Source organism: Colletotrichum siamense, assembly GCF_013390195.1.
Source record: "Colletotrichum siamense strain Cg363 chromosome Unknown KSG_Cg363_contig08, whole genome shotgun sequence".
Classification (NCBI taxonomy): Eukaryota; Fungi; Ascomycota; class Sordariomycetes; order Glomerellales; family Glomerellaceae; genus Colletotrichum; species Colletotrichum siamense.
In genome coordinates, this window is record NW_023501021.1 from 2,003,965 (window position 1) to 2,016,743 (window position 12,779).

The 12,779-nt window shown below is 54.6% G+C and overlaps 1 protein-coding gene across 1 annotated transcript; it reads right to left on the minus strand.

The window, feature by feature from the left end:
- Positions 1-2,019: 2,019 nt before the first annotated feature.
- FUB1-0 (Reducing polyketide synthase FUB1) lies at positions 2,020-9,548 on the minus strand (the record flags this gene model as incomplete). The annotated part of the gene is made up of 11 exons (XM_036643977.1): positions 2,020-2,766; positions 2,882-3,492; positions 3,546-6,448; positions 6,497-7,980; positions 8,037-8,386; positions 8,443-8,683; positions 8,732-8,934; positions 8,984-9,049; positions 9,098-9,185; positions 9,250-9,306; positions 9,378-9,548. 11 exons carry the CDS (start codon positions 9,546-9,548, stop codon positions 2,020-2,022), a joined length of 6,921 nt encoding a protein of 2,306 aa, XP_036490386.1.
- Between the last annotated feature and the right edge of the window lie 3,231 nt (positions 9,549-12,779).

Consider the following 12,779-nt stretch of genomic DNA (forward strand, 5'->3'; position numbering starts at 1 on the left):
GGAGAGAAAAAGGAGGGGCGGCCAACGGACGGAAATGGCGAGGAGAGATGACGGATGGAAAGAGCGACGAGAAGGAAGGTGCACAGAAGAAGGAGGGAGTTGTCGGATCGTGCCTGCCAGGCAACCCCAAACCGTCGTAGTCCTAAGCTGTGATGTGGGGGATGTTCTTTTGGTAAGTGCGACGACGAGGAAAAAAAGGCGAGGTTCTTTCTGCCTTCTCGACTTCGTGATCGCTGAAGATGCCCATGGAAGGACCCTGATCCTGGGCCGTTGGTAGGTACCTACCTCACCTTTCCTTAACTCACCGGGGGAGGTAGACAAGTGCGCTTGCCGCCTTATCTTATCAGTGGTGCCTTTTTTTAATTGATGTCATGTTGGAGGGCAAGCGCGACGCGTTAATTGGGGGCGCGTGGTTTACTTTTGGTACTGTGGCAACCGCACCTCAGGCACTTGGGGGAGCACGGGAGGTACCTAGCCCGGTGGACAGTGAAGGCGGCCCCACCTCCCCCGGTCGCTGCCTGCGTTTGGAAAGTACTTCGTCAATTTTGCAGGGATGGGACTCAGTTGAGGCAGGCTCGGTCGACACTGACCATCATGCACTGCAATGCCTCAGTAGAGCCTCGCCTGGTAGGTACTTTCCGGCGTTTTGATAGTTCGTTCATCCGGCCTTCCATTCATCCATGCAGTATATGATGCAGCACCTGCCGTCCCGAACCTTCCATCCTAAAGCAGTCGTTCGGTGTCGCCAATGTGCTGCCGCACTGCGCCGTGGTCCCGCTTGTCCTTCCCTCAGCCAGGTGAGGTCAGGCACCTTCTCTTAAAATTTTGCCTTCAATGAGGCTGCGGTTCATCCCATTCGGTTTGACTGCTCTGAGAAGTACACTTTTCATGTGCATGCTACTGACAAGCCCGCTTCAGCCTCCTACCTTGGTTACGGCAAGGTATCAAGGTGGCCTTCATCATCATCATCATCGAAAAAAAGAGAATTGCGATCCTGCGCATTCCAAAGTTCCGTATTTCTCTCAAGGCATACCTTACATATGTCTCAACAACCCGGCTGCCCGCAGTCAGCCCCAAGCCGCAACCGAAAACTGCTGGTGCCACGACTCTTCCTAGTCTCACGGAAAGGGAAGAAAAAGTCGACCTGTGTGAGGCATGCGACGGCTTGGCCGCCTTGCCATTTCTGACTGGTCATAAATCTCTGCCGCTTTCCTTTCCCCTTACGTCGCCTCTTCTCCATCACTCGCCAGCCCAGAGCCTCAATCCCATTAGTTGGCATGCTGAGTCGGGCTTGGCCGGCCGACGGTGAGAGAGGCCGTTGGTCACCCAATCATTCGTGAAATCAACCCTGTCGAAAGTGATCTTGCATTTTGGCACGGGTCAGGTCGCTTCGGGCTGATTATTGGCTGCGTACTTTTTAGACTCAAGTAGGGGCAAGGATAAAATTGACTAGGAGCGATTGCCGACACCACCAGGGTCTTCCGGCCCAGATAGTCCGTACGCTCCAAGTGTTGAAGTAGTGCTCCTTGCGGCAATGTATTCAGTCCAAACAGATACAAGGTGTCATCAGTTGAGCATCAGCACATATGAAAGGGCTAGGAGCGACTGCCGACACCACCAAGGGTTTTCATTTTGAAGGATGATGATATTGCGACCATTTACCAGAGACATCAGATGAACATCACGACGTACAGTAGGTCCCATTTGTGAACGGAACGCAATGTGATCAAGACGTCGTATTACTCCTAGATAAGGCATCAAGAGGAACATCACCGCATAGCAAGATCACCAAGAGAACTTATATATGAATGAATGTTATTAAAGACGTCGCCTATACGCGGCCTGGTCATGTACGATCTCCCCGTCTATCCACACTGTCCTTCCTTGCCATTACCCCCATATTCAACCCCGTATTCACCACTTTCCGCGCTCTGCAACAACACCAGCCAGCCCCTTGATCGACGTCTCCCCAAGGATCTCGAAGACCGAGGCATCGACTCCCCCGGCGTTGCGGAATATCTAATTCCTAATGCCAACGGCAACGAGGGAGTCGACGCCGTACGCGCTGGGCGCCTTCTCCGGATCAATCTCCTCCGGGAGGAGGCTCATGGCCTTCGCCAAGAGCTGGACCAGGCCAGCGGTGATGATGACCGCCGCCTCCTCCCGTCCGCCGCACTTGGCCAGCATCCTCTTGACGTCGTCCTCGCCAGGGCCCTGTCCGGCGTTGTCGTCCGGCGCGGTTACCGGAATGTCGACGGTGTTCATGTACGAGTACATGGCGGTGCGGGACCAGAAGGGGTCGCCGGGGTTGTTCTGGCGGATGAGGCCGCCGGTGCCGACGCCAGAGACGATCTGGGGGGGCGTGCGGACGCCGGGGACGACTTCGCCGGTGATGGCGCGAGAGACCATCTCGATAAAGTCGTCGTGGCGGATGCCGTAGAAGCCGGCGCCCCGGAGCTTTCCGAGGGTCTCCTCGTCCCCGACTAGCATCCCCGCCTCGAGGACGGGGCCCAGGTCGAGGGACGAGGCGCGGGGGACGCTGTGGGCGAGGGCGTCCTGGACAGCGTTGGCGGCGGCGTAGTTGGCTTGGCCGCGGTTTCCGATTATTCCAGAGGCGGAGGAGAGGAATAAGAACCAAGGGGCAGGGGCGGGCGAGGGCGAGGAGGGGTCGGTGCCGAAGACGTCGACGAGGTTGGAGGCGCCAACGGCCTTGGGTCCAAAAGCAGTAGTCCAGTCGGCGTGGGTCATCTTCTCGAACAGAGCGTCCTATGATTGATGTTAGTGAATGACGAAAGACAGTGAGGAGAGACGATGGCGAGGGGCAACGACGATGGAGAGGAAAGACGATGAGGGGGAAGAACGAGGGGAGACGAGGACATACTTGAATCACAGCAGCACACTGAACAACTCCAGAAACCTTTCCAAGTTCAGGCACAAGGCGCTTCAGAGCATCCGTATCCATGATATCCACCGCGATAGAACGAGCAGAAACACCCTTCAGGCTCTTCAGAAAAGCCTCAGCATCAGGTCCGCCACCAGAACGCGACAGGAACACCAGTTTCTTGGCGCCGTTGTCTGCAAGAAGCTTGGCGATGCTGCGTCCAAGACCTCCAAGACCGCCTGCGAGGACGTAAGTGCCGTCGGGCTCGATGACCGAGGCAAGCGACTTGGTGTGCATCTCCTTGGCCACGGGGACACAGGTCTCAGGCTTGGCTTCCATCACGGTCAGGCCGAGGTAAGGCTCCTTGTCCACGTGCTTGAAGGCGCTCTCGAAGTCGGACATGTCGAAGCGGCGGACGGGGTCGCACTGGAGGCTGGAGTTCTTTGGCATGCGCTTCGGCATGAGCTGGTCGACGTGCTGGAAGAGTTCCATGACGAGCTCGGGGTCTTCCTCGAGGAGTACACTTAGGTCGAGCTTGACGAACGTGGTGGTCGAGATAGGGGCTTGGACAGCCGATCCAGTCTTGTCCGCGAGCTGAATGATGCATCCCGCTGTAAACTTGTTAGCTTTGATAGAGATGAATGGAGAATTAGAATTGACTTACATGCTTTGACACACTTTGCGTTCATCACGATGTGCTCTTGAGTCGGGTTGTAGACGACATCCACCTTGCCAGTGGCAAGAACATCAGCAACGAATGACTCCGAGCTAGCATTCAGGATGTGGTCCTCAGGCAGACCGTGAGCGTCTCCAAGGGTCTTTCGCTGGTCACCCGAAGTATCATTGAGAACAGTCGCGAAGATCTCAGCGCCAATTTGGCTCGCAATGCGAAGAGCGGCTTGGCCATACGCGCTGGCACCTGCGTGGATAAGAACCTTCTTCTTCGAAGACAGACGACCGATGGTCTGAAGAGCGTAGGAGGCAGCGATGAAGCCACTCGGAGTGAAGTGACAACGCTCGATGGGGAGCGGCACAGACTTGACAAGCTTCTGATCAACGCGATGAACCGACTTGAAGGCACCGGGGACGATGGCCATAACCTGCTTGCCGCGATGGTAGTCTTTCACGGCGGATCCAACTCTGGTGACAACACCCATGACGTCGAGACCAAGCTTGACTTCGGTCGTGCGACCCATGGCAGTCTGAAGGTCGTTGCTAGACAGAGAGGCGCTCACGGTTCTGATCTCGACTTCGTGCTGGCCAAGAGGCGACGTGAAGCGGTTCTCGACGAAATGGAAGCTGTCGGCGGCGATACCGGGCTTGGAGATGACCATCTCGTAAGAAGTCTTGACAGCAGGCGGGTCGAAAACCTGCACGTTCTCCAGCTGAATGCGCGACTCGCTCTCGATCAGCTTGTTCAGCGCCTTCAGGGGCATGAGTCTCGGGATGTAGAGCTTGCCGTCTTCCTCGGCGAATTCAGCCTCTTGGCACTTCGTCAGGATCGACTCTGCAACGGTCCAGATAGTATGCGGCAGCGAAGCCGAGTCGATGGAGGTATCTGCGTCGAGATCAAGAGTGACAATAGTCTTCTGGGGGTCTTCAGACAGGATTGTTCGAGCAAGGGCAATGATGGGCGCGTTGCGAGGATCCGTAGGATGACGGTTCGCCGAACGAGTAACCCACAAGACACTCTTGGCGGTCTCTTGCAGCTTGTGGAAGTCGTTGAACTGCTCCTCGGTCCAGTTGTACACAAAGTTGTCGCAGACCTCAACAAGAGAGATGCAGTTCTTGCCGTAAAAGGTTTCGACATTAGACACAGTGCTGATGATGACCTTGAAGCCTTTGTCGAGGAAGAGCTGGATAAGAGCGTTGACAAGACCTACAAGTTCTAGAACGACATCGTCGGGGACAATGATGACAACCTCGCCCGCCAAAGCCATATCGACTTTGTTGACAAAGAAGCGCGCCTCGAAGTGCTGCTCGATTACCCACGGGCTCATGGCACCGTCCGCCTCTAGCTCGTACGTAGCGCGGAGATGGTGAGCATCTGCTGGTTGAATGAGTTCATCCAAGTCATCCGTTCCCTCATCGCAAGCGAGGTGCGAGACTTCGTTGAGGAGCAGACCCTCTGGAGCAAGAAGGTTGAATGCGTCCTCTTGGTCAACACTAGAATCTTTGGCGGTGATGACGATGTTGTATCTGGGAAATTTCTCCTTGTCGCCGGGCCAGTTGCGCTGCTCCAAAACGTTCAATGCTGAGGAATGCTCGCATTTCTTCTTCAGGACAGAGAATGTCGAACCATCAAGGACAGTGTAGCGAGACACGCGGGGGGCGCCGCCTTCAGACAGGACCTCCAAGACGTGCTTGGCCAGTTGCTCGCTACCGCCGCACTGCAGCACAGCAAGAGAGGGGTACTTGTGCGCCGCCAGTGAAAGCATGTGGTCGAAGTCTTCAGTGGTAGACGTCACGCAATTCTCCTTCCAGACGATCTCGGAGCACAGGTTGCGGTGGTTGGGGATGAAGCCGCCGTCCTCAACCGAAGGAGTCGCGAGGGCTGTGAGGTGCAAGCCTTCGACAACGACAGAAGGTGAGTCCCAGCCGTCCTGGCCAGAGACCATGGTGATGGATCCCTTGGCGTCACGAAGACCCAATCTCTCAGCTGTGGCGTATCCGGTGAACTCGTAACCGATGTCGCGCGAGACGTTGGCGGCCACAAAGATGCTGTCAATAATGGACGGGACCATGGGCTTGCTGTCGATGGCGAAGAGCGTCTGGAACATCGAGTCAAGCGTCGCCGGGTGAATGACGTGGGCGTACTCAAAGTTGCAGGGCATCTTGGACTTCGTATCCGGAACTCGGACCTTGCTGATGCAAGAGTTGCGGTAGGTCGAGATGGAGACGACGTTCTGGAAGCAGGGGCCGTAGTTCAGACCCACGACATCCAGGATTTCGTACAGCTGACGCGGAGGAAGCGACTTGTCGCACAGCGCCTGAAACTCGGAGTACTTCTCCTTGCTGCCACCCGTAGAAAGAGGAGACGCAGTGGTGCTTCGTCGAATCTTGACATGACCGTCAGCGTGTCGAATCCAGGCGCCCTGTTCCTGCTTCGAGTAGATGGAAAACTCCCACTCGGGGTCGGCTTCGTGCTTCGTTGTAATCTGCTTCAGGTTGAGCGAGTACTCGAGTCCGAAGGCGGTGGACGGGATGATCATGGCTCGCTCGATGCGCAAGTTGGTGACTTGGAAGCCAAGCACGTCGGTCATGTCCATCGACAATTGGCTGGCAGCCTGGAGGGCCATGGTCACCATTCCCGCAGCTGGGTATACGATGGTCTTCTGGACGCGGTGGTCTTGCACCCAAGGATTCTCAGCAATGCGGAAGAATCCTCTCCAGCGAGGCTCGAACGTGGTGGCGTCAGGGGAGGGAGCTCCGATGAGGTCTTCGCGGCCAAAGTTGCGGAATCGATGCTCAGTGCAGGTGTGGGACTCGTGCCAAAACTGCTTCTGGTGATTCCAAGGGTATGAAGGCAGATTGACGAGCGTCTTGTACGAACCCGTGGCGTTGCCCCTGAAATTGGTTAGCTCGGCTCAGAAAAGAGAATCCCAAACGACTTACTTCGATATGACACTCAGCATATCAACCGGGTATCCCCGCGCCCAAACACCGCCGATAGCCTCGAGAGCCGTGACAGAAGCATCCTTCAAGCGACGCATAAGCGGCAAGTACGCCGGCTTGATGTTGTGACTGTGCGCGTCGATGATCTCAGAAAGGGCCGACTCAAGAGTGCCGTGGGGACTGAGCTCAATGAGCAGGTCCGGCTGATGATCAGACTCCATCAAGGATTTGACAGCTTCGACAAATTGAACGGGAGAAACCAGGTTCTCTGCCCAGTATGAGTATCCGAGAGAGCTGCCCTGAACAAGACGGCCTTGGACCGAAGAAAAGAATTGGACTCCGGTAGGAGAATCAGTCGTGTGAGTGTGCTTGATGTGTTCTTTGTAGTCCTCCTCGACCAGCTTCATGTGGCGGGAATGGTAAGCAATGTCAACATCCAGGATTTTGCAGAGAACCTGACATTTCTTCAACTCGTCTCGCAACCAATCGATGTCGCCGGCACTGCCAGAGATCGTCACTGAGGTCGGGCTGTTCACGCAGGCAATGCCGAGATCTCTGCGCTGAGCCTTGTCCTCGAGGTAACGCTGAGCATCTTCGCAAGACATTCTCACAGCGCACATCTTGCCCTTGATCTGAGGCGGATTAGTCTGAAGGAGTGAAGCGCTGTAGCCACGGTGGTAGGCCAACGCCCAGGCAGTCTCCGAATCAATGCAAGAAGACGCGTATGCTGCCGCGATCTCGCCAGAAGAGTGACCGACGACACTGCTGGGGGCGATGCTGAAAGCACGGAGAAGATCGACCAGCGCTACCTGGATGGCGGTCGTGGCAGGTTGCGAGATCTGAGGCTCTTGGATGCGTGATTCCTGCTTGTCCTTCATAATCTCCTCGATGAGGTCGAAGTCGCTACCAAGGGTCTTGATGTAAGCAGCGGCAGCCTCGAGACTGGCCTTGAATGGACCAAAGGACATGAGCTCGCGTCCCATCTGAGGCCACTGGGCACCCTGTCCACAGAAGATGAATGCGATCTTGAGCTTGCTGTCGCGGTTTGATCGAATGTAATCTTGATCCTTTCTGGTGGCAAGCTTCTTGATCAACTCGGATTGGCCATTCGCGACAACAAAGTCCTTCCACTCCATGACGGAGCGACGGCATGCAAGCGTGTAGGCATAGTCGTTGGCATCAGACTGAGGCAGCTTGGGAACACAGCCGATGTGCTGAGCATGCGTGCTCATGACGCGTGAAACACCATTGCGCTCGTTTGACGAGAACACGAAGAGCTGAGGGCCACTGGGAGCAACAGGGTTAGATTGAAGGCTAGAATCAGCGTCAATGGTAGAGTTGTGGTTTCCCACGATCTTGCGAGCGGAAAAGTAACGCGAGGGCTCGTCAAGAACAGCATGAGCGTTCGTACCGCCGAAGCCAAAGCAGTTCACACTGACTTGGCGAGGGCCGTCGACCGGCCAGCTGGTAAGATCGGTGGGCACCTGAGATATCAATGTCAGCATCAACTTCAAGGGCGCGAAGCGATTGCGAAACCTACCTTCACCTTCCAGTTCTCGAAGTCGATATTGGGATTTCCCTTTTTGAAGTTGATGTTGGGAGGGATCTGTCCCTTCTCGGTGAGCAGGACGCCCTTGATCAGGCCAGCGACTCCTGCAGCACCCTCCAAATGGCCAATGTTCGTCTTGACAGAACCGACAAAGATGGGCTTGTCCTTCGATCTGTCGGCAGCAAGTGTCTCCGAGATGGCGCTGAGCTCTCTGAAATCTCCGGCCTGGGTTCCGGTGCCGTGACACTCGACGAAGGCGGTCTGCTGCATCTCAAGGTTGTACTTCGAGTAAAGACTGCGGATGTTGGCGACCTGAGCCTCCTTGCTGGGAAGCGTGATGCCTGTGGTTGTGGTTAGAGCATTTTCAGTTGTACTTGGATCATATGCCGTGACTTACCTGTAGTGAGACCATCTTGGTTGACGTGGGTGCCGCGAATGACGGCTCGGATGGTATCGTTGTCTCTGAGAGCATGAGACATCTTCTTCAAGACGACGAAGCCAATACCCTCTCCACGACCATAGCCATTGGCGCGGGAGTCGAAAGCGAAACACTTGCCATCGGGGCTGAGGAAGTTGAGAGCAGTCATGGGCATCATGGTGTTCGGCGTAAGAATCAAGCCAGCGCCAGCAGCGAGAGCCTGAAACGTTAGCATGCGCAGTACGTTTGTTTTCATCGGAAGACTTACCAAATCGCAATCACCAGTGCGGAGGGCTTGCGCAGCCAGATGAACCGCGACCAAACTACCGCTGCAGCCGGTGTCGAGAGTCATGCTCGGGCCCTTGAAATCATATGTGTAAGAGACACGGTTGGCCATGATGGCATTTCCGGTGCCAGTTGCAGCATACTGGGGCTGCCAGTCCATGTCACGCAGACATATCTGCTCGTAATCTAGGGAGTGTTAGAATTGAGTGAGACAAGGACCGCAGCCAGAACATACCTTTGACGAAAGAGCCGACGTAGACAGCCGTGGGGCTGCCTTTGAGATCCTCGGTTCGAAGACCAGCTGGGACATGTTAAGTTGGATTCTCTTAGGACGAAAGAGGCGACATACCATTTTCAAGTGCCTCGTAGGAAACCTCGAGGAGGAAGCGCTGCTGGGGGTCGATCGCTTTCGCGTCTTCGGCCATGATTGAGAAGAACTAGATGACAATGTCAGAAAGAAACGCAACAGATAGCGATAGGCGTGACCATCGCAGCACTTACCGACGCGTCAAATGCAGCTACGTCATTCTTGATGAAATGCGCGCCCTTGAAAGAAATCTGGAAGCACTCAGTCAGCCATCTCGCACGATCAGACGATGGAATATGGGGTGAAATTGTCAGATACGTACGCTGCCTTGACGGTCGCCGCTCGGATGATAGTATCCGTCAATGTTGAGACGATCCTTGGGGAATTCGGACCAAGCAGACTCCTTGTTGACCATCATCTGCCAGAGCTTCTCGGGCGTCGTGGCGTCGCCGGGGAAGCGGCAGGCCATGCCAATGATGGCGATGTCCTCCATCTTCTCATTCTTGTCCATCCCAACACGATCAGATCGCGTACTCGAACGGGACTCGGACGGGGTATCGTGAAAGAAATGATTGTGCAATCAGCAAGAATGAACAAGTAGAATAATGCGTTTGTACAATGATCTTTGTGTGAAAGAAGCGCTCCTCCTGTTGTGTAGAGTGCTCTGGAAGGGGAGGACGCAGGAAGAGGGAGATGGAGATGTCCAGGAGGAAGAGAAGGTGAGGAAGGATGAAAAGTTTTCAGACGATTTGAGATGGAGAAGACTTTTCTCTTGATCTGAAAGTAAACAGACCAAGGTGAAGAACGAGGGCGGGTGCCCTGACGAAAAGGGCTAGTGTCGACGTGAGGTGAGGTGTGGAGGTGAAGTGAATGTGAGGGTGAATGGGCCGCTCCGATCGTGGTCAACACTTGAGGAAACCGCCACCAAATGCAACCCCCCTTCTTCACAGAGAAGCAGCGGTGTTCTTCCGAAGGTAAATACTCTTCTAGTCACCGCTCAGGCTTCTTGGACCCCAAAAGCTGCCCCTTTGGGTCAACGCAACTCTTTTGGTGTGGTGTAGATGACCGGCGGCATGTGCAGAAGGCCGCCTTCATGTAGATCTGACTGTTATTGTAGGCCTTGTTCTTTGTTCAATGATCATGAATGAAGGGCTGCCATATGGGTATAAGTAAGCCAAACGTCTTTTGAGAACTGATCTATGACATGGCCCCTTGGCCCGTGATTATGGAAGGCAATGGCCAAAAGTCATCGAAGGCTATAAGAATCTTGCGCATGAACGACACCTTGGATGACGATGACCTCAAAGTTGTCGGAAGGAGCTTGGAATAGAATAAGGTGGAGGCGCAGTCAGCTTTGACATGCAATCAGCCCTCTGACATAGGGCCGTTGGGGGCCGCAGGGAACAGTGGGAAGGTGACAGAAACTTTGTTCTACGTTGCTGCAGCTAGGGCTCAACTTGCAGATATCCCCATATTTGGTCGGGATGGTGCCTCGGAACGTCCTCTTCACCGTATTTCTCAAACAAAATGTACCAGGAACACTAGCTCGCTGGTGTTGTCAACTTCACAGCCCATGGCAGCTTCAATCTCGGGCGTATTGGGCGCTGATGAATCCTACATCTCAAGGTACCCCAGATCATGAAGAGCGTTTGTAGTACGACCAGTGAGGGAGGTAGCCAGGTCGGAAAGGGGGTCCCGAGTCAGTGTCGATATCACGACTCTGGTACGCTTTGCCACGGTGCTGGGCTGCCAATCATCCCACGTTTTCGAGGGATGGGACGTCAGACAGTATGACCTGAGCAACTGGGTTGCAAAATGTCAGCATTCCTGCCATCACGATTGTCAGAGTTCACGTCCTCATGCTAGCTGCGGGTTGTATCAGAGAGAAGTCCCAAGTCTCCAGTTCCACAGTTCAGTCTCGGGCCGAGGACACATGGAACGCCCGAGGCACCTCCAGAGGGTCCCGTGATTGACTCCTGAAATACCACAGTAGTTTGCTCTTCATCCGCGAGAAGCACTGCCCCCCTAAAAATACCAATCCTTCCGTCCCCGAGATGGAGGCTCCTCTTCAACGGGTCGGCAAGGACTTGCGGCTTCACTTGATAACCGTGCCTTGTGGCAGAGCAGTCCACCGGTATCGAGAGCATGGGGTCGTCGAGCACAGTTTGAATTTGGCCGTATGTGGAACGACTGCATTCGAAGCAAGTCTTGTCCGCCTCGCCCCCAAGCCGCTGTAACCCACCACCATCCAAATCCAAGCTTCTGATCCGCAGCTAACTTGACGTTGTCGTGGAGCGTGACCTCAAAGCCGAGGAAATCCGCTCTTGGAAAGGCGGCATCTTTGATGTTGGTTGATGTGCCAGCATGGTACATGCAGGAACCCTTATTGAGACATGATTGCAAACCAATCGTATGACAGAGCGGGCAGACCGGACATCGAACGTCGTCGAAAATGGCATAACCACCGGAGCAGCGGATTTGGATCTGCTGATATGATCGCTGGAGCATGAATACTGAAGTTCATATCAAGAAGGTTGCATTCCAGATAACTGCTTTGTTTCGTTCAGTTGACCTTGACAGGGTTAAGAAGCTGGTGGTCCAAAGCCCCCCTGCATGTAGTAAAGAGAGGTCAGTATACTTCGGTCCGAACTTGATCCGATCCGACTTCACACACAGTGTCTATGGTCCGTGCCTCCTTCAGTTCATCCTTACTTTTACAAGGGGTTGGTCGCAGCCATCTTCATCCCCTTTCCAGCCACAGAACGCCAGCATATCTCGCCTGTGGAACCAATCGTGGGAGAGAACTGAACCCGAGTTGGAATTGGCACTGGCTTCATGTTGAAAGGTGACCAGTCGATTGCCAAGACGAACGACTTCGGGTGATACAGCATGAAGTACAACACCTGAGAAGTCGAGATGAAGAGGTGTGCCCTCCACTGGCTTGTGGCACACACACCATTTTATCCTATGAAAAGACGCTTGGACTTGCCGCTTCTCCGGCTCCGATCTCCAGCAAGCATCACTTCTCCCGCGCTTCTCCGGACCATTAAGGGAATTCAACGCGAAGTCGCACAAGATTCAGGCTCAATGGCCTTTGTTTTTCTAGCCTACCAAGCCGAGGAAATCTCGTTCGTTTTATCCCATCTCGACTTCTACTCTGCATTCTGAATATGATCGTTCGCAAAAGCTGCATTCTTGAAGGATCCTGTGGCGCCTTTGCGGATCAGGTCTCGGGATGATGGCTACTCAACCACGAGGCATCTCACGGCACAACGTCCCAAGTGGGGGTTTGACGCATAAGGCACCAGAGCGTGGTGGCATTTGGAGGTACACCGATCCAGCAGGAGTTTCGTCACCCCGCCTCGCTCGTGCCTCTCAGACCAGAAAGCTGAGGAGGCACGAGGTGACACGGTCGGTTCGCAGCAGCAACAATATACAGCCAGTCAATTTCCTGCAGAGCCGGCTCTCCTGAGCCGGGGTAAAACAGTGTCGCTTGTTATAAGATGCCCCCAACTTCCTCAGCTCACCTGAGTGGCTCACTTACGACAGCCATGGCCTCGGCCAGTGAAGGGTCTCGGGGTGGTACGACAACGGGAGGTGTCCTTGGCTGCATGGTGGCGACGATACCGTATCTGAGAAACCAACACTGTCAGATTTGGCGAATCTACTGGTACAAGCACAATGCCCCCAGGGAACTGGCAAAGTGCCTTTGGACTTCCCTTGA